This window comes from Medicago sativa, chromosome 4 (genome assembly GCF_051527215.1).
Source record: "Medicago sativa cultivar Bolivia chromosome 4, Bolivia_mono, whole genome shotgun sequence".
Lineage (NCBI taxonomy): Eukaryota > Viridiplantae > Streptophyta > Magnoliopsida > Fabales > Fabaceae > Medicago > Medicago sativa.
Window position 1 is genome coordinate 96,735,017 of NC_140752.1, and position 21,070 is coordinate 96,756,086.

Genomic DNA, 21,070 nt, shown 5'->3' on the forward strand with positions numbered 1-21,070 from the left:
AGCTTGCGAAGATGGTATTGTCTGGCGCCTGTGTGAGAACTAAGAACTGAATTTCATATACACACAAAGACAAAAAAAAAAAAAAATTGTATTTTTTGGCGGGCTTGCGGGCCGCCCGCGGCCCGACCGGGCTAGCCCTACCGGGCTCCGGGCTTTTTCGGGCCGGGCCAAAAAGCCCTGAATCAATTCGGGCTCCAAATTTTCGGCCCAGGCCCTGCATTTAATTCGGGCTTTCGGGCCGGCCCGTTTTGACAGCTCTACTAGCATGCAAAGTATTGAAGCTATATCACCGATTATGAGCAATATTTCAATACTTGGTGGACTAAAGAAGCACACCTGTTAATTTTTTTACTCAAAAAACAAATAAAATCACTCATGTGTTGTTATAATATGTGTTTTCGTGAAACTTTTGTGATAAATCTTTTCGCTATATTAAGCATTAGCGTTTAACATATTATACCTCACATTAAAAATTTATTATAAATAATCCTTTTTGAAAGAAATAATCTTTTTTGTTAAATGGGTGCACTAACTTCCTTTTCTGTATTTTTTTTGGTGGTGGCCGGGGTTCGAACCCCAAACCTTGCATATTTTATGCATTGTCCATACCAAGTGAGCTAAGCTCACGAGGACTCCTTTGCGGTATGCGTTTGCATGAAGAATTTTGACGGGCAGAGAATGATTTTGTATAAAATATTTGTAAAATGGATTATGTGTGATTAAATTGATTTATGATTATATATCGATTTATTGTTTGAATTTTTTCCTTAAAATTTCAAATACACTAGTACCATCTTCTTTAAAAAAAAATACACTAGTACCATCTAAATTTAACCATTATTGTCTATAAATAAAAAGTAACCTTTTTTTTGACAAAAAAAGTAACCTTTTAAAACCCTCCTTTAATTTTAAAATTTTCGATACAAATACGAATACACATAAAATAATTTAATATGAGATGGAGAAATAACATCAAAAATATTAGTTTATCATAATATTTAAACACTATTTAAATATATTCACACTTCCTCAAAATATATATATATATATATATATATATATATATATATATATATATATATATATATATATATATATATATATATATATATGGGATTTGCTAGAACACACCCACTAGTTTTTATGTGGGAGTGTTTTAGCAAGCTACACCTTAAGGTGTATTTAACTACTTTTTAGTTATAACTTGCTAAAATACACCTTCTAAAAAATAAGTGGGTGTATCCTAGCAAATGCCTATAGGAGTTGCTAACATACACCCTTATTTTTTAGAAGGTGTGTTTTAGCAACTTTCACCTTAAGGTGTATTTAACAACTTTTTAATTATATCTTTGCTAAAACACACCTTAGTAAAAACTAGTGGGTGTATCCTAGCAAACCCCTATATATATATATATTCACACAAACTTTTATCACCTATGTTAGTCGTACAATGTGTTTGGTATACTGGTCACGTTTTTGGAAACCACGTTTAAAACCACGTTTGCATTGAAGCTTCCTTTTGTAGCTTTCAAAAACCACGGTAAAAAGTGCCTCGTAACGCGGAAACCACACTTCCACCGCTTTACCAAACACAGCTGTAATCAACTATATATATATATATATATATATATATATATATATATATATATATATATATATATATATATGGGTTATGATAGAAGACACCTTTTATAAAGGTGTCTTTTATCAAGTTACTCTATGAGCATTTGCGAAAAGACACCAACTTACTTTTAGGAAGGTGTCTTTTATCAAAGTTATAACTAAAAAGTGAAAATCACACCTTAAGGTGTGACTTGATAAAAGACACCACCAAAGGGTGGCTTGTAACACAACCCTATATATATATATATTCACACAAACTTCTTTTTTTTTTGAGAGAAAAATTCACACAAACTTATCACCTATGTTAGTCGTAATCAACTACTCTTATTCATAATGGATTATAGAAATTTTTAGCAGTTTTACAAATCCTTTTCTTTTTTCTGGTGTTGGACCACTGTCCACTGGCAACGTTGACTGTTTGTCGTTATTGTAAAAGTGCCAATGTTCATTTCACCCCTCTCTGGCCTCTTAAACCTGCCACTCATTGCTCCTACCCTCCAAAATAATTACTCTCTCCGTCGTTTATTATATGACATGTTTGATAATTTGCATTTTTGACTTAACATACTTTGACTATATTTTTCTATTAATATACAAAGATAAATAATATCATATAAGATGTTGTTGGATTCGTCTCGATTAATACTTTTAAAATATTAATTTTTCATAATTTTTTCATATAGATAATTAAATATCTTAAAGATCAAATATATGCATTAGTATGTGTGTCTGAATCAACTAAATCATCTAATATAGGACGGAGGGAGTAATATATAGATATAGACTTATTTCAACACTTTTATCTATTTAATATTAGGATTTTGCACTCGAGTAATTGATGATAGAACCTATAAATAGATACTTAATTAAATTCTAATCGTTGATTAGGGTATGTTTGATTTTGTGGTAGATAGTGAAATGAAATAATCTAGTTGTATTTTAAAAAGTGGATCAAATACATTCTATTTTATTTCACTTCAGAACACCTTACACAACTAATTCAAAAATACTTTTTAAGATTATAAACATTTAAAAAAAATATTGTTAATTTAATTTAACTGTATACTTCAATGTGCGTTACCATTTATCAATACAATATTATATAGATCAAAGTCAAACTGAACCATTTAAATAAGATTTTGATCATAAGCCATGTGTATGAAAATAATATGGTTGAGAGGGCAAATCCCATTATAGATGGTCAGGTTTTTTCCTTTGATATTACTTATTTGCAAAATTGGTAGATATATCACACTTGGGAATATAATGCTAGCGCCCAGCGGCATACTCTTTAACCCACATCAAGATACTTTAACACACATCAACGTACTCTCTTTTATTGATTAAAGTACATATGGTTCTCATCAAATTTATAATCAAATCACATGAAGTGGTGGGACACATAAATTATAATCAGTAAAAAAAAAGATGTTGAAAAATGTACATGTAGATTTTTCAATCACTATTATAAGCAAATATTATTTTTTCGGATTCATTGAATAAGTAATCTATCTAGTTTGTAAACTAGATACATTATTTATTCAATGAATCTTAAAAAAAAATATTTGCTTATATTGATCTATTGGTGTATGAGAAAGTGTATTGTTAACCCTCCTCGTAATATGGCTATCTAAAAATACTACTATGCATACTTGGTTTTTTCGTTTGATAACATAAAACCGACTTCAATTTTATGTTCAAACATCACTTGAAAACCTATACACATAAAGAGAAGATTTCAAATTCAGATATGAGTAACCACAAAAATATTTAGTTTTACAATCTCGACATTGTCGATTAAGTTAAACCTTACAAACAAGTGTAATGAATTATTTTAGTGCATTTGTAAAAGTAATTATAGCTTCAAAATGTATGATGAATCTTAATTTCATCTACAATAACTGAACAAATGTACTATTATTTCCAAACTTAAAATCTTATTATTGCCAAACTTAAAGTTTTGTTCTTTTTATTCCATCCTTTTTCTTTTGTACTTTTCCAAAAAAAGTCTTGTTCCATTTCATTTTGAAAATATAACACTAATTAAAATCGCAAATGTTAGTGTAGTTGTCTTGTTTTAGCATGTCTATTATCAAACTTCATATTACAATTTTTATGAACAAATTCAAATGATACTTTTTTTATGATCACAAATTCAATTGATATTATCACACACTGTTATGAGTTGTTTTAATATTTCACAGAAAATACTCTTACATATTATTATTCTATCAAAAATAAACATATTACGAGGAGGGTTAACATCGAATATTTTTTTTTTTTTGGATTTCAATAAAAAATATACTCCCTCCGTCCCTTAATGTAACCCCCCTTTGCATTTTTCACATTTCTTAAGAAAAGTTGTCAGTGTAATTAATGTGTCTGTTTTGTGTATTAATATTACCAAATTGTCCTTTGTTTGTATGTGTATTAAATTTGACTATTCATATTTCAAGACAAGTTAGTATTATTAATTAGGGGTATGTTTAGGAAAAAAGTAATAAATGCATCTAGTAATTTGAAAAGGGGGTTACATTTAGGGACAAAAATAAAATCAAATGAGTGGTTACATTAAGGGACGGAGGGAGTATATATAAATCATTATTTACATTTGAATAGAAGGCAAGCGGGCAACAAGCTGCGCCGCTAAACCTTTTTGGATGACAAAACCATTCCTCGTGAACACAACATTCATGGACCTAGGAGACATGACATTGCTATGCATGACCTTTTGAACATTCATCGAGCATGACTTTATATTTTTCTTCTTCTTTTTGATAGAAAATACTTGTATGAGTTACGAAATGATAGATTTGAGCCAAAATAATCCAGAAATAATAATAATCCATGTGAATCCATTCCAAACAAGTCATTTATTAAGGATGAAATCCAAACATGTAACATATGACCCCACATGTGAAGTGAAGAGGTAATACTACTACCACGTCACTATTTCCACCATTTCCATGATGCTCCTGTTTTCCGTTATTTACTCATTATTATCACTTGCGGTAGTAGTAGTAGTGGCGCTCCCATTAACAAAACACGTGTTTCTGTTAGAAGAGACGTTCCATTTCACACCATTTTTATCGCACACCGTTACATCCACCGCAACAAAATCATCAAAATAAAGCCGTTAACGCTTGTTCAAAATCTTATGTTATGTGTTCCCCACAACTACTACCTATTTCATTTCACATTCCATTCCATTCCAGTGCATTCTATGCCACCGCATTCATAACCAACTCAAACACAAAACAACTTTTTTTTTTCCTTCTCTAATACGTTGCTTTGGTGCAAATTAAAGTGTGTATGTTTTGTTACGGAACAAAAAGACATTCTTTATTTCAGATCTGCAACACAAGAAAAATTGGCTTTGTCTTTCAGCCAAGTGAGTATTACTTTACTTTGCTTTAAACTTTACCTTCTTCCTATAAATTTTGAATTCCACTGAAAAGTGTTTACTGAATAAATAAAGAAATTCCAAAAAGATGAAATTCAAACAAAGCCTTTTTTTAATTTTTAAAAATAAGTAAAAAAATTACTAGAATTAGAATAGAAAGAAACACAAGCACCTGCAAAGCTCATTCTTTTATGCAACAAGTTTCTCAGTGTCAGTTTCTACTTTCATAGACAACCTTCTAGGAATCACAATTTGAATTTTTCTCTCCAACCCTTTTTCTCTTTTTTACTCTTTTGTCTCTTCTCTTCTCTCCTCTTTTCTTTATTTTTCGATTTTCACAAGCGGGAAATTTCACTTTATTACACTAACATTCTTGTACTTTCATTTGAATCTATGCAGCATTAAGCTTATTGCAGAAACTACTTGAAGTGGAAAAAGGCATGAAATTTCTTCACATTTTATGCGTATTGTTGTGTATATGGCAAGGAAATTGTGACCCTGTTGAAGATAAAGTGGTTTTGCTTGATTTTGTGAACAAGTTTCCACCTTCAAGGACTTTGAATTGGAATGAAAGTTCTTCTGTTTGTGATAATTGGACTGGTGTTACTTGCAATGAAGATAGGTCTAGAGTTATAGCTATTCGTTTACCTGGTGTTGGATTTAATGGCAATATTCCACCAAATACTATTAGTAACCTTTCAGCTCTTGAAATTCTGAGTCTTAGATCCAATTTAATATCTGGGTTTTTTCCTTCTGATTTTTCCAATCTAAAAAACTTGTCTTTTCTTTATCTTCAGTTCAATAATTTATCTGGGTCTTTGCCTGATTTCTCAGTTTGGAAGAATCTTACTGTTGTTAATTTGTCTAACAACAAATTCAATGGTACTATTCCGCTTTCGCTCTCTAATTTGACTCAGCTTGCTGGTTTGAACCTTGCAAATAATTCTCTTTCTGGTGAAATTCCTGATATTCATTTCTCAAGGTTACAGGTGCTGAATTTGTCTAACAATGATTTAGAAGGAACTGTGCCTAAATCATTACTGAGATTTCCTGATTCGGCATTTGTTGGGAATAACATTACTCTAGGAAATTCTACTGCTGTTTCGCCTGTGCTTTCGCCGGTTTATGAGCCTTCTTCGAGGTCTGAGAAACGTGGGAGGCTAAGTGAAACAGCACTGCTGGGAATTAGTATTGTTGGTAGTTTACTTGGGATTGTAGCATTTGGTTTTTTGATGTTTGTGTGTTGCTGCTCTAGAAAAAAGGATGAATATGATGATGATGCATTTGTTGGAAAGTCGAATAAGGGAAAAATGTCTCCGGAAAAAGCAGTTTCGAGGAACATGGATGCTAATAATAAACTGACTTTCTTTGAGGGGTGTAATTATGCATTTGATTTGGAGGATTTGTTGAGAGCTTCTGCTGAGGTGCTGGGAAAGGGAACATTTGGTACTGCTTATAAGGCGATTCTTGAGGACGCGACTGCGGTTGTTGTGAAGAGATTGAAGGAAGTAGCCTTAGGAAAGAAGGATTTTGAGCAATATATGGAGATTGTTGGAAGTCTTAAACATGAGAATGTAGTTGAGCTCAAGGCATATTACTATTCCAAAGATGAGAAACTTATGGTATATGATTACTACAGCCGAGGGAGTGTCTCTTCTTTGTTGCATGGTATGTACCTTTATTTTAACCAGTTGCAATTTCATATATTTACTACGGTTGAATCAAATTTAAATAGATAAATATGTGCTTATTTCATATGTCTATGGCAATGTTTTTCATGAAAAAAAAAAGGTGTTTCTAATCTCTTGCTTGTTTAAGTAGCTTGCTGTACATGTTCACTTTTCTACTAGCTTAGTTGTTGTAGCTACTAACAATTAAATGGGCACTTTGACAGTCTGAACTTTGAAGTTTGAAAATATAGTTACATGTTCACTTTTCTACTAGCTTAGTTGTTGTAGCTACTAACAATTAAATGGGCACTTTGACAGTCTGAACTTTGAAGTTTGAAAATATAGTTGGTTTACATGTTTTCAGAAACATTAGGAATATCTACATTTTAGGCCATAATATCATTAAAATGGATTTGATGTGGTTGTTTGTCACTCTAGTAAGTCAACAATCTCTGTAGTTGATGAGGATAGGATGATTGAATTCCGAGTACTCAATTTGTCGAAGTGGCGATATGAATCATTTGATCTATAATCAACGACTTAAATTGACTGACTGCAGTGACTGTGGGAAACATGATTGCTGATGTTTCAATTTCTGATTGCTTACTGTACTAGTATTAATTTAATGCCTCCATGATAATAAACATCATGGAAGTTCACAATCTTACATAGGGTATACATGATACTCAACATTTTCTGTTTTGCTAGAGAAATAAAGATAAGTTTTTCCATAAATGGAAACTTGTCATAAAAATGTTAAATTAGTACATCAAACACATTACTCAATGTCTTCAATATATTCTTATAATTTTGCTTTATGAGAATTTCAGGGAAAAGAGGAGAGGACAAGGTGCCATTAGATTGGGATACTCGGTTGAGAATAGCTTTAGGTGCAGCAAGAGGCATTGCTCAAATCCATGTCGAGAATGGCGGTAAACTTGTCCATGGCAACATCAAGTCCTCAAATATCTTTCTCAATTCTAAACAATATGGCTGTGTATCTGATCTTGGTCTAGCAACCATATCAACCTCACTTGCCCTACCCATCTCACGCGCGGCCGGTTACCGAGCACCTGAAGTTACAGACACAAGGAAAGCCGCACAACCTTCCGATGTTTACAGCTTTGGCGTTGTATTACTAGAGCTTCTGACCGGGAAATCGCCCATCCACACAACCGGTGGTGATGAGATCATTCACTTGGTGAGATGGGTTCATTCAGTTGTCCGAGAGGAGTGGACGGCCGAAGTGTTTGACTTAGAGTTGATGAGATATCCAAACATAGAAGAAGAGATGGTCGAGATGTTGCAGATAGCTATGTCATGTGTGGTAAGAATGCCTGATCAGAGGCCTAAGATGTCAGAAGTTGTGAAGCTGATAGAAAATGTGAGACAGATTGATAATACACAAACTCAGCCATCATCTGAGAATCAAGGAGGAGTTAAATTATCATCTCAAACTGATAATGATAACATTAACTCCCCTTCTTCCACTTCATCCCCCTTACCAAAAGGAAGTGAATGAAAACAAAGTAAACTTGTTGCCTTTTATTTCATTTGAGTGTATCTGTTCCACGTTCTTAACAAGAGCAAGATGATTAACTACTATTATTTTGTCATCTTTTTTTAGCTTCCTGAATTAGCACCTTCTTGGTGCAACAGTCAGGTGATTACAAATTACAAGCAAGCATTTCTTTGTATGTTTGTGTGTGTGTGGAGATGAATTAAAACGTGAAGCATTTTTCACCCGAGCCAAACAACATACTAACTTAAAATTTTCCTATGTATATCAACCTGATCTGATGTGATCTTATCTTATGTGTGGATTGATGGTATATGTTGTTGGAATGAAATGGAATGATATGAAACTCAATTCCATCATATATACCACTAATTCAAACATACCACGTGATCTGGGCATAGTAATATCACGGTGTCATTGCAGTATATTCCTTTTCGTTTCTATGGTAAATTAAATTTTGTAATTTTTTATGTAAGCATTTTAGATGACTGCATTGAATGCTACAGATTGTTATTGATTCTACTTGTTATTATACTGCCAAACGAATTCACGTGTTCGAACCTTCCCCTGTCTCTCATTACACCCAATTTTGTTGGCCAGTATAAGTCTCCAGAAATGGACATAACATACAGTTTGCATAGTAGTTTGTATTCTTCTGGTTTCGACATTTATTCCAATGGACCAGTGCCTAAAGACAATGTCTCATTAGAAAGAGACAATTGTGGGCATGCCGGTGAACTGTTTCCTGATACCATTCATTTTCTTTCATATAAAGAGAGATATTTATCTGTTTCACGTGTTTAGAAGCTCACCTTTATATTGATAATCTAATCGACATTTTTGTTGGGTGCTCTGGTATGAAGTTATTTTAAGATATTGATCATAGTTTGTAGTTTGATCAGCAACCGAGCAGTCTGGATGAAATGCAATTTTCACTAGTGAACCAATGACTTTCGTTAGATTCTCTTTCGTTATTTTTTCACTAGATCAGATCTCCGAATTCTGCTCTTTACCCAATCAGTTTTGCTTAGTTCCAAAGTAAAATACATATATACCCCTACGCAACTTAACTTGCGCCAGTACAAACTGCACCTAACTTAAGTCACGTAGCGTGACTTAAGTTACGCTAGTACAAAATATCACGTGACTTAAGTCACGTAGCGTGTCTTTAGTCACGCTAGTGTAAACACTGGTTCAGAGCATGCCCCATGACTAGGATCTGTAGCGTGACTTAACTCACGCTAGTATTAACACTAGCGTGACTTAAGTCACGCAAGCTTTAACTCAAGCGTACCCTAAACAACATCTAAACAACAATTCCTAAGTTAAATCATCACTAACAATCATAATCTTTAGGGAAAATTACACTCACCTCCCCTGAGGTCTATGAAAATGACACTAACACCCCTCTAGTTTTAAAACATACAATAACCTCCCTTAGATTTTGGTTTAATGGACAAACACCACCCTTGGTAGTAACACCATTGATTTTTTCCGTTAACATTTTTTTTTAGAATTTTCAATTAACTGTTAATGAGGCAAAAATCTGTTGTTGAATCTATTCAAGAAACCAACATCAAATTCAAATATGAGTATTGGATCAAACATTCAACAAAGGTATTCCAGACATTAAAAAACCATAGGGTTGTAGCTTCTTAAATTCACTTGGATTATTCAAATCGTTAACTTTTTTGTGGAGAATTCATATGGTTTAACTTTGCTCTTATCCTTAATCTAATTATGCATGTTGCACGTGATTATTGATTAGTGGTTCTATATTTTTGGAAGATTTAAGGGAGGTTAATGTAAGTTTTAAAACTAGTGGGGATGTGAGTGCCATTTTCAAAGACCTCAGGGGAGGTGGGTGTAATTTTCCCTAATCTTTAACATGCAAGACAATTTTTTAAAAACCTAAAAATGTTAATTTTCTACAAAAATTCGAAAACCTAAATAATGCAAAGAAGTAGTATAATAATCACTTACTTGATATTGTGGACGAAATTCGGTTTGATTGGCACAAGAATGGTGAAATTTGGATTTGGGAGTGAAATTTTCGTGTTTGGAGAAGTTGGAGGTTCTGTGTTCTGTGTTGCTGTTAAACTAACTTAAGTAACGTTGCGCAACTTAAGTCACGCTGCGCAACTTAAGTTGCGTTAACGTTATAACTGACGCAAGTTAACTCACGTAGCGTGAGTTAACATGCGTAAGGGCATAATTGTCATTTACTTTGGGAATGAGCAATACAATTTGGGTAAAGAGCAGAATTCCAGATCTCCTAGCTCAAGCTGATTGACCAAAGACATTTAAAGGAGTTTAAAAAGTTTAGGGTTTGTACCCTAACACACAAAAATAATTTACTAACAACTTGTTTATCCAAATAAAAAATAGAAAAGTTGGTAGAAAATAGGCTTAGATGGTTTGTGTATGTAGAGAGAAGACATGTAAATGCCGTCATAAGTAGAGCATAGATCAAATGGAGGAGAGTCAAGTTAAAAGAGGTAGAGGAAGACTTAGGAAAACTATTAGAGGAACTATTAGAAAGAATTTAGAGGTCAATGAGTTGGATCATAATTTGGTACACTATGGCGTAATTTGATCCATGTAACCGACCCCACTTAGTGGAATAAGGCTTGATTGTTGTTGTTTATCCAAATAAAAGTTTGATATTGCAACACTCTCAAACCAAATATAATCTTATGCATTGGACGGACGCTAGTTTCTTGCACTAGATTATATTTGGTTTGAGAGTGTTGCAATATCTTATGCATTGGACGGACAACACTCTCAATCATTAGTTTTAGATTAAATGACTCACATAACACAACTAGTCAAACAATTTTAAACGATTTTGACTATCAGTTTAAATTAGACAATCAAGATCTATAATTGTGTCATTTAAATTAGTTTAAAATTGTTGCACCAAAAATGTAAAATTAGACAATCAATTTTTTACTTTTATTTTCTTAATGTCCTTAGAATAATTGTTAGCACAATCCAATTTTGATTACTTTTTATTTGTCATTTTTAAAATAAGAAAGAGTATTAGCCATTACTTTGTCATAATTATTTATTGCATAGAAGTAAACTCTTGAAATGAAATAATGAATAGTTAAAAGTATTACACCATCCACAACAGAGCATCCCAAATTGGATGCTTAAATGGATTTCATGTCTACATCATTAATTTTACCGTAATACTTAATAAGCACTAGTTTTCTCCAACCCAGCACCTCAAAAAAATTATTAAATTTGTCCCACAAACGATTCTATATCATTACATTTCAACAAAATTTATTTAATTTATTAAGATTTATTAAATAGGACCAACAAAAAAATGAAGAGAGAGAGAGGGTGCTTCCATAGCCACCCTTCTCCATAGGCACCCATATAGTTTACTCCACAATGGGGTGCCTATTTAATGTGGTGCTAAATACGTTAAGCACCCACCATTGTAGATGGTCTTAGAGACCAATAATTCCATTCAAAATAACAATATTTATTAACTTTAAAATTATAATTAAAAAATATTGCAGGACTTTCTATTAGTGTCCGTTTGATGGTCAGGATAGGATAGAGACAAGATATGATATAAAGCTGAATAGAGATAGGATATGATAAAAATTAATCATATTATGTGTTTGATGTGCACATGATAACAAACATGATATCATTATAATTAAATGAAAAAATTGTTGTCATAATTAATTAAATATTGTAAAAATGACACGTTATTAATTATAATAAAAAATACATGCTATCATTATTTTAAAAATAACAATATTTTAAATATGGTAGAATATCAAGATAATAAATAAGGAATGATCTTCTAATCTCATCAGGATAATTTCTAACCCATCCTATACTCAGGATGGAAATTACAAAGGAAAGTCAGGATAGGATAGGAAAATGGTTTGTTTTATCCTGTCCCTTTGGTGCATCAAACATAAAATTTAAACAGATATGATTAATGTATCATATTCTGTCTTCCTATCCTGACCAACAAACTGACCCTTAGGCTTTGTTTGGGAGTTTGGAGGGGAGGGGAGGGGAGGGTTTTGGAAAAGAGAAATGATATTTTGACAACCACTTTTTGACAACTTTTGGACAACTTTCTCTCTCATACTCACATGATGTTGTTATCCTCTCTCTTCCTTTTTCTCTCTCCATTGTTTTTGACCAATAAGAAGTGAGAAAAACAAGGTTGTCAACAAAGTTGTCATCAAATGGATGTCAAAATATCATTACTCTTTGGAAAAAAGGAAGGAGCAAGTGGAAGAAATAGAAGACATTGAGAGGATAGGGATTTGGAGGTTAATTTTTTACTTATAATAAAAAATCCCCCTCATTTGGGGGAACTCAAAAATTGTATTGAGGGAGGGTTTTGGGGGGTTATGGAGGGTTTATATGAATTTTTCAAATTCAATCTATGTTGTTATAATATTCTTAAAATTAAAAGTATATTAATCATAAGTATTAGTTTATCATTATCTAAAAAACTGTTCTTTCAAAAAATGTGAATTTTTTGTCCATTTTTCTATATATTTCCAACCCCCAAAGCCCTCCCCTCCCTTCCCTTCCCCTCCCCTCCAAACTTCTAAACAAAGCCTTAAAGTCGTGGTGTTGGGGAAAATAATTTAGTTGAAGGATGATGTACGAAAGAAAAAATAGTTGAAGGATGCAGATGCACAATAGTGACTTGTGGTTGGTTGAAGGTGTGGTGACCGGTGAGACTGTGATGCTAGAGTGATAGTGAGTGTAGAGGCTAGTGGAATATGAGGATAGTTTTAGAGACTTTAGAAAGGACTAAATTTAGGTAAAAAATTAAGAACTAACATTAAATTTTGATCTCATATTTTATTGGAACAAAAATTAAATATAGGGTTCGTTTGGATTAACTTATTTTAGAGCTTATACAAAACAGCTTATGCAACTAAATAAGTTTTTATGTGTTATTTATAACTTTGTTAAGGTATATTATGAAAAAAACAGTTTATGAAGATACAATTTTTATTAATGAGAGCTTATAAATTAAAATAAAAACTTATTTATTACATAAACTTTTTTTTAAATGTTTGAAATATTTGGATTGCAAGAATCATAGGAAAGAGAAGTAATTACCATTGATAAATCTTATCACAAAAAAAAGGCTCACAATAAGTCTCAGCAAAAGAGGTAGGATCACATACGATATCACAATTATGTTCCTCGTGTTACTGTGCCCACCTTTGTGGTAAGCCAGGTCATCATGCACCTCAGTGCAAACATAGCAAGAGGAAAGATAATTCCTCTTCTGATGTCTACACTAAAGTGCATGATCATATGGATTACCACAAACATAACTAATTTTCTTTTGCAGGTGAGATTAGTAACACGAGGAACATAATTGTTATTATTATGATCAGGCTTACGATCAGATTTGTGAATTGTGATCTACCACTTTTTATGAGAATTATTATGAGTCTTGAGATTTTCTTGGTATAACTAAAGCCTGGTCGCCTTGACAACTTGCTCTTCTTTCAGTTGGTACCTTCGATAATATGTGTGATTTGATCCACCAATGGCAACTACTTCCTGCTGCTTGTACTTCAGTTGATTCTTGTAATCCTTCCAACCATTCAAGTAACTTCTCAATGAGGATTCAAGACTCACGTGGAAAATAATATTTTTCATGTTTGAATTCTTTCAACAGTTTGTGGTAATTGTTGATTGACATCTTCATATCTCTGTCTCGGAGGTGATCATTTGTGCCAATGGTAGTAATTACCGATGACAAATTTCCGTTTTTCATCTTCAAAATCATCAAATCTCGCGTCTCCCTCTGCTTCCTAGTAAAAGCAGTAGACATCGAACATGTTAGAAAATGTACTGAGAATTGTGTGTCAGCATTCGTTGTTTTCACCCGGTGACCTGACAAATAATATTTTGATTTGCAGACTGGGCTGACTTTGGTTCCTTATAGTGCACATGCGACACCAAGCAAAACAAAGTTGAGAAATATGGCTTTATTTATGCAAAACTATAATATCACTGATTGTGTCCCTCAGTCCCTCACTTGAGTACTCAACCTGTTGTTACAAATTTTCAAAATTGAGCAGGAGAAATTAGCAAAGTTGATATTTATAATTAGTTAACATTTTTCTTATAATGCTCTGAAGCCCAATTCCAAAGGCTGTTTGCCAAAAAAGCAATGGAAAAGAGGTGATCGTCATCTTCCATGACGGGACCACAGAGAGCAAAAATTTAGATTGGAAGATTGAGTTTGTTATCACTTTAGACAAATTGCGGTAAGCAAGGAAGGAACATGTTGGTGTTTGTGATGAAGCTCATAGCGCTGCATCATGTTTGTGCTAACATCAAGAGAACTTCTTTATAGGTGAAGAAAAGTTTTCATTTTCATATGCAGAAAAGTTGTGTCATTGCTAATCTTCTAAATCATAATGGTTTGGTTTGTATTGGATTCCACTCTATAAGTTAAATTGTGGTGTAACGATAACAGCTGGTGTGCTTCGTGACAATTTTGGTAGAATTATACATGCTTTTGCTTCCAATTTGGGGTTATACTTTACTACATTTGCTGGGTGTAAAATTAGCTTCAGAGAGAGGGGCTTCCAAAAAATCATCATTAAATCAGATTCTCCAGTTTCAATGGGTTTGTCGAATAATGGTTTTCCTTTATATCACTTGTGTTCTCTTCTAACCATGAGTATTTCAAGTCAGTAAAGAATAAAAAGATTGAGATGAGACCTCTTTTCTACAAGTGACCCGACCCATTGTACATTTTCACACATATTGATACAACTCCGTAAATAAAAAGATGATAATATCGGTGTATTATCATTATCATAAATATAAAATGAAGATGCAAAGTATTATTAATTAAATGGTACAATTATTATTTTTTATTTAAAAAACTCATTATCCGGCTCAAGGACCAGATAATTTGAGGGGTTCACTCTTACCGTTCATTTGAGTCAGCTCCATTTAAAGTGAGAGCAAAATTATGTGTCAGCTCCATTTAAAGTGAGAGCAAAGTTATGTATGAAGTAGCCCATCAAAATTGAGATCAAGAAGAATCGAATATGAAACCTTGAGATGAAGCATACTCTAAGGTCCTCAGCCAACGCCGCTACTAACCCATACATGTCGAAAATATTTAATAGTACATAAAAAATTAAAGGGTCGTTAGTTTCGAGATTTAAAAAAAAAATGAAGTCACTTATTGTGGGGCAAATAGAATAATACTCCCTCCGGTCCTATTTATAGGAGAAAATTAGGTCAACAAAAGTTAATGTATTTGGACTAAATTTTTAACTAGATACATCAACCTTTGTTGACCCAATTTTCTCTTATAAATAGGACCGAAGGGAGTAATATATTAAGGGTAGTAAAAACAAATGGAGACACTTATTGATTGTATTAATATGTTTAAAAAAGAGTAAACCATCATTTTAAGTCTTGAAATTTGAAGTGCTTGCAATTTATGATCCCGGGTATACAAAATATCAAATGCTCCCTTGAATTACTTAATGTTTGTCAAAATGCCCCCACCATCAAGTGGTTTTATAAGAGGTGATAATGTGTCACATACTCACATTAAGTTACATCATGGCTTGTCACACATTGATTACACATCACACAACCCTAAACGCATGTTTGGTATTAGTTCAAAAATTGAATTGGGAAATGCTCAATCCAACGAAAAATTCAATCACGAGAGCATCTCGAAACTACATGGCACTGTTGTATTGTTGGTAACCACCTGAATGGTAAGTGCGGCCTTTTTATTTTATTTTTTAATATCAGAGCCTTTGTACAATCGGGATACATTCGCGAGAAAAATCTCGCGATATATAGCACTGTCGAATTGAATTTTTATGTGTATTGGACTTCCGTCATCCAAACCTTAAAACCGATTAGCACAAATGAGAAGACAATTGATAAAAATTTAAGTTTTTAACTAGTATGAAACTTAAGTTTAAGATTTTGTGTGACGTGACATAACTTTGGATAAGTCAAGGTGTCACTTGAACACATTAACACCTCTAACAAACCTTCTTAACAAATGAAATATTTAACTCACGTTAAATAATTTGAAGAACAATTTGATATTTCGTAAATTTTGAATTTCAATTGATACTTACAAATTCATGATGCAAAATGGCAATTTAGTTGTTTACAAATTTATTTTAGTAGTTTTCCCTAAAAAAAATGATTAAACGATAAGAGGACACTGTACCTTTTTTTTTGGGTACAACGGAGAATGTACTTTACTATGCAGTTATAGACTTGTAGTAATGTTGAATACTCTTATGATCGATAAGCACAAATAATTTAATAAATGTTAGGAGTACATCATTAAGTCATATACTAATAAAAAAAATTGTGGAAAGAACCTTACAACGACAATTGATATTACAAAGAAACCTTAATAATTAGAACAATGGTCAAATAAAAAACATGCTCTAGAACAAAGCATATCTGGACATCAGCAAGAGCATCCGGCATTGGTCACAGCACTCGTTGACTTAAAAAATAAATTGAACAATAAACAACCTACAAGTGCTTTAATTAATTTAAGTATCGAGCATCGAAGCTTCTTTCCCTTTTGTGGCTCAAGGCATGCTTGCAAGTACGCAACTTGCTTTGATCATATCGCAGTCCCATTCTTTTTTTTTTTTAAGTGAAAGTTGCACGGAATCAAGCTAAACTTGTTAATGATCTCAAGTTAAGTTTGAAATTTGAATAGATTGGAAGTTCCAAATTATTTAAGTTTGACTACCTCAATGTTTAATCAACCTTAAAATTGAGCTCAATTAATCAAATGTTCAATCAAGTTCCTAAACTTGCATTTGACATAAACAAGGATATTCTTGAATGTGACAATGACCGGTACGTTGTAAGTCATGCACGCCAACAAGACTTGCATGCTACCAACCTTTATTTCTTGAAGATCAACTCAAGTGTCTCATGGCCTCCATAAGCTTAACATGAGAACATTAGAATTACCATGACTGGGTCTGGTGTAACATATTTAACTAAAAATGTTGAAATAGGCTTACAACTAACAATAAAAGATTTTAAAATTGAATATTCTTGAATAGAATAAGAGGAAACTCCATGAGGAGTATTATCAAATATAGAGATACTCACTTTGACCAAGTTAATGGATGGTTTGAATGTAATAATATTACTACGAAATCACGTTTCATTGCTACAATACAAAATCAATCAAATCACAATTAAAACAACAGCAAGAATATCCTTTCATTGGGATGACAAACCTCTATTACAAAATATTTATAGAGTCCAAAGGGATAATTACAAAATACATGCAAGGATAATTCTTTTTTAACAAGCCAAGATTAAATATATTAACACCAAATCATCCTTGATAAAAACAAGAATTCGAAATAAACAACCGCTAAGTGATTAATCCCATAAACATTAAAGGATTAGTCCACCAATGGTTAATATCGAATACTTGTGAACTTCCATCCAAGAAAACGACAAAGAGTTAACCTTATTAAGCAATTTAGCCATCGTTTCAACCTTATGTCTAAAGCAAATCATATTAGACAATAAACACAAGCAAGCCGTATAATGTGCATGCATTATTTTTCTATAATAGCCACTGCTGCAGCTTTAAAACGTAGAGATTGTTACACAACCATAATTCCAAACTATCATTTCTCTAGTGATAATTTATTAGACAATAAAAACAAGATCATCAAAGATTTCGAAAAGGAATCCCAAACCGACTTGCAATTAATTTTATTTCTCAAACTATCATTTATCTTCATTAAATTTTCAAGAGAAATTTGTTTATGTAGATGAAATTGAACATAGTAAAAGAACTAGTCTTAGACACAATCACCAAATATAATAGTTTTTGCTTATTCAAGTATAGATCATAGAAAATTGAATTTCATAAATATAACTATTGAATGTAATTAATCATATCATCTAAAATTTTGTCAAAAAAAAAAAATCATATTATCTAAAAAATCATACGACCATCTTTATTTTTTGGCATAAATTCTTGTCAAACTAACTTTGACAAGATAAGGTTAAATCTTTGTCATTTAATCTTTTTTTTACTCATTCACATCAAATGTTATGGTTGACACTGAGTATTTGGGAGTATTTGACATGAGCAAAAAATAGATAAATAAATTTGACATTTATAGTTTTTTTTGGGGGTTTGCATTTTTTTATAGTAAAATTTATGGTTGACACTGTACTGCAATTTTTTTAAGGCTGACATTTATAGTTTTTTTAAGGTGGACATTTGTAGCTATACAATCATACGTTTACCCCAAAAAAAAAGTTATCATATTGCTCTTAATTTTTATTTTTATGATTGCTCTTAAATTTCATGAAATGTTAACATTTCCTTTCACCAAAAAAAAAAAAAGCTTTTACAAAAAAGAAGTAAATACTCCTATCAAATTAGTTTGAAGAGTTGTTGATTTTCAATTAGTTCATGAAATTTGAGGCAAGTCTTGCTTTTCAGTCAAAGATTAACGATCTGATCCTAAGTGTCTCACCGCACGTGATTGGTATGCCTTCTGTCCGCTCACGTGTCGTTTTGGTATTTGCCTTACTACTGCGGCATGTCGTTTTCGTCTCGTATCTTCGAAGGAGCAGAGTTTGTAGCTTGCTGTTTTTTCTTTTGTGTACTCTTTTTTTTTTTTATGTTGTTTTGTGTACTCAAAATTGAAATGAAGGTGGCATTTAGGGTGGGAAGGGGAAATAGTTTTCCACTATGGGAAAGTTGATTTTAACCATTAGATATAATCAAGAACACAATCTTACCATGGTCTCTCAGTATTAGATCTCACTCACTTTCTCTCTAACCTCCTCCTCTACCTACCTCATGCACAGAACCACCACCATGTTTAACTTCACTTGCCTTGACCGTCCCAATCCTTGCCATGAAGCAATCTTCATTGTATTTTAATTACACTTGTCATTGCCAGAACAATTTTTTCCATTAAAAAATCACAGGACTTTGCATGATAAATTTGCAGCCGAAAACATTTGAAAGGAAAAAAAAAAGTTCAAAACTTTTCATTGAAATCTCGAATCCAAAGCCTTCTGGAAAAAAGTGGAGAAACAAAATTCATTCAGCAGTGAAGAATATGAAACACTGATCTTCAACCTCACCATCCTTTACCTTTCTGTTCAGATTTCACTTTCTCTCTCCCGTTTCAAAACCCATTTTACCTTTATCAATCTCAAATTTCTACAATGATCTTGTTTTTTGTAAATGATTTTTATTTTTCAAGCAAATATATGTAGTTTACAGTGTACCATTTGGTAAAGAACCTGTAATTGCAAATTGTGATTTAAGATTCATGAACACAAACAAAAACCAATGTTCAATTTACAGAAAAATAGTGACCCATTTGGCACTCAAAATTAAAGTATCAGATATAGAAAGAGAGAAAAAAATACTGGGAGAAGTTGTGATTCAAGTTGTTGGAATGGTGGCCATAATTGGTCTGAAAGCTGGTGGTGATGTGGGTGAGTGATGAAGGTGAGATAAAAAATATGGTGTTAAGAGACCATGGTAAGATTGTGTTCTTGATTATATCTAATGATTAAAATCAACTTTCCCATGGTGGGAAACTCTTTCCCCTTCCCACCCTAAATGCAACCTGAGGGGAAATGAAAAGTATTATATATAAAGAAACATAAATTAATGGTGGCATTTTACATGGAAAAGGTGGATCCTTTTCCACCATGGAAAAATTTATTTTTACCATTAGATTAAGTAAGGAGTATAATATTATCATAGACATTCAACACACTATCTCCTACCACTCTTCTCTCTCCTCTATCCCCAACAACAACATCAAACACATCCTATCCACACATCCTATCTTACATATTTAATTTGATTTCATTCTTCTCATTGGAATCTCACAATAAAAGAAGGTAAATATGCGGAACAAATCATCAACTGTATCACTATTTCACTCTAATCTCACACTTCTCCTTTCAAATTCGCGAAATTTCTTGGTCCCTCAATCTGTATTCAAACCGAAATCTATGAAGAATGAAAGAGTTAGCCATGTTGCCATGGAACTAAAGATATTGAATGAGTGAGAAATTGAGTGAGATGTGTTTGAAATAATTTTGAGGAATAAGTTTTTTGTGATGAATATTGTTGTGTTCAAGTTTGAATGTTTTGAAACAGTATTGTTGTTGTGTTTAACTTGAATCATGAGATAGAAATTGAAATGAAATTGTTCTTTGTTTTGGATCTATGAACACAATATTTCCTGGTGGAATTGACAATTACTATGGAATGTAGTTCAAGGAATCCATTTAACAATGAATAATAATGAGTGGATTAATAAAAGATAACTGATGCCAATGACTAAACAAGGGAAGAAGGATATTTGGGACTACTGGGTTAGATGGTGTTGCTGGTGGTGGAGGGTGAGTGAGGGCTATGGAGGAGAAAGAAGAGTGGTGGAGATAGTGTGTTGAGTGTCTATGATAATATTATACTACTTATTTAATCTAATGGTAAAAATAAAGGGTTAATATGTCTTTACCACCCTGTAATATAGGCGAGTTCCGGTTTTCCCCCTTGTAAAAAAGATTCTTTCGATTCCAACCCTGTAATATAAAGATTCCGTCGAAAACCCCCCTGAGCACATTTGAGACCCCCCAGCTGATGACGTGGCGTGACGTGGCGCGCTGAGTCACCCTTTTCTGCTGACGTGGCGTGCTGACTGTATAATTAATTTTATTTTTTATTTTTTTTATAGGGTACACGTGGCATTTGTCATTTTTTTATGTCTTTACCCCCCTGTAATTTAGGCGAGTTCCAGTTTTCCCCCC

At 32.7% G+C, this 21,070-nt stretch overlaps 1 protein-coding gene across 2 annotated transcripts; it reads left to right on the forward strand.

Moving 5' to 3' along the window:
- The first annotated feature begins 4,635 nt into the window (after positions 1-4,635).
- Positions 4,636-8,450, forward strand: LOC146934274 (putative inactive receptor kinase At4g23740). Of its 2 annotated transcripts, none has more exons than XM_085706145.1 (3): positions 4,636-5,014; positions 5,426-6,694; positions 7,527-8,450. In XM_085706145.1, exons 1-3 carry the CDS (start codon positions 4,936-4,938, stop codon positions 8,216-8,218), a joined length of 2,040 nt encoding a protein of 679 aa, XP_085562271.1. In that variant the 5' UTR covers positions 4,636-4,935; the 3' UTR covers positions 8,219-8,450. The 2 variants fall into 2 exon arrangements, with proteins under 2 accessions (XP_085562271.1, XP_085562272.1); XM_085706146.1 differs by lacking the exon at positions 4,636-5,014 and adding an exon at positions 5,210-5,236.
- Positions 8,451-21,070: the final 12,620 nt, after the last annotated feature.